Source organism: Chrysochloris asiatica, unplaced genomic scaffold (genome assembly GCF_000296735.1).
Source record: "Chrysochloris asiatica unplaced genomic scaffold, ChrAsi1.0 scaffold00154, whole genome shotgun sequence".
NCBI classification, from domain to species: Eukaryota; Metazoa; Chordata; class Mammalia; order Afrosoricida; family Chrysochloridae; genus Chrysochloris; species Chrysochloris asiatica.
In genome coordinates, this window is record NW_006408672.1 from 3,415,050 (window position 1) to 3,416,406 (window position 1,357).

Here is a 1,357-nt window from a genome sequence, read left to right on the forward strand (position 1 = left end):
AGTCCAGATCAAAGAATCAGCCATGTAGTTTCCTTCTGGGGACTCCCAAGGAAGAACCTATTCCATGTCTCCTCCTATCTTCTGGTGTCTCCCAGCAATCCTTTGTGTTCCTTGGCTTGTAGTTGTATCTTCACATAGCATTTTCTCCCAGTGTCTATATATGTGTCTCTTTCTTCTCTTTTATTAGACAGAAGTTGGATGAGATTAGAACCCACCCTATGCTATCTTCTAAGACCCTTTTTCCAAATAAGGTCATGTTCACAGGCATTGAGGCTTAGAACTTCAGCATATCTTTTTTAGTGGACAGAATTCCATCTAAAACAAGGGCCTTCACCAAAAAACCCAAAGACCCCAGGCCTTGAGCCTATGCTAGCTCACAGACCCCTGAGAAGCATGGAGCAGCCCGGCCCGAGGATGCTGTGCTCTTTCCTTACATTGCAAACATGATCCAAAACCACAGTCCTTATTTCAGCATGGGAGATACATAGGTTGTGGTTTCAATGCTATTCTTTGCTTCATTTGTTGTATTTTTGCCGTAGCTGGCTCCCACTTGCCTGGCAGGCTGTGATCCACAGCAAGCTGGTTCATGTGCGTGCGAACTGGTTGGTATTTGACCATGGCAACTTTGTAGAATTTGCTATTAAAGGTCATTATCTGTGATAAAGTAGGAGGTCGGTGGAAATGAGGGACACCTCAGTGAGGTCATTTGACACAACAGCTGCAACAGTGACGTCAAACGCACCAGTAAGCCTGAGAATGGCAGAGGATAGGGGCAGCATTTTGTTATGCATAAGGTTGCCAGGAGTCAGAGCCAACTTGATGGCAGTTAACAGCCACAACAACAGTTATACGAGTACAGAAGTACAGTTGAACTAAAAGCCAGTCTCATTATGTTTTCTTAAATTTGCAGAAGTTTATAGCAAATGTGCAACTTACAAAAACATTCATGCCAAATCCCATGTGCATATGTCTTTATCTTCCTTTTCTGTTCCAGGGCCCTCTGCTTCTCACCTTTGAGGAGGACCCATTACAGCAGCCCCTGGAGCTGGCAGTCCAGCAAGTCTCAAGCGTGGCCAGGTCCGCCCAGGAAAAGGTGAGTGGCAGGAGGGGAGATGCTCCCTGTGGCAGGCCTTTCTAGACTGGAGGAAGTGAATTTTCAGCTGGGAGCAGGGCAGTTGGTTTTGACTTAGAATTATTAAAAAGGCAATCACAAAAAATGTCTGGCCCATCAGCTAAAGAGTGAATAAACATAATGTAGTGCTTTTGTGTAATGGAATATTATCTGATCTTATAAAGGAAAGAAGGAGCTCTGGTAGCGTAGTGGTTACGAATCAGGCTGCGAACCTTAAGGTCAGCG

At 45.0% G+C, this 1,357-nt stretch overlaps 1 protein-coding gene across 1 annotated transcript in view; it reads left to right on the top strand.

Annotated features, from left to right (window-relative positions):
* The window catches only part of C2CD2 (C2 calcium-dependent domain containing 2), a 102,862-nt gene that overhangs the window by 8,002 nt on the left and 93,503 nt on the right, over positions 1-1,357 (top strand). Inside the window, exon 2 of the mRNA XM_006870854.1 lies at positions 995-1,093. Coding sequence (XP_006870916.1) covers positions 995-1,093 — 99 coding nt within the window. The remainder of the gene's footprint in view (positions 1-994; positions 1,094-1,357) is intronic.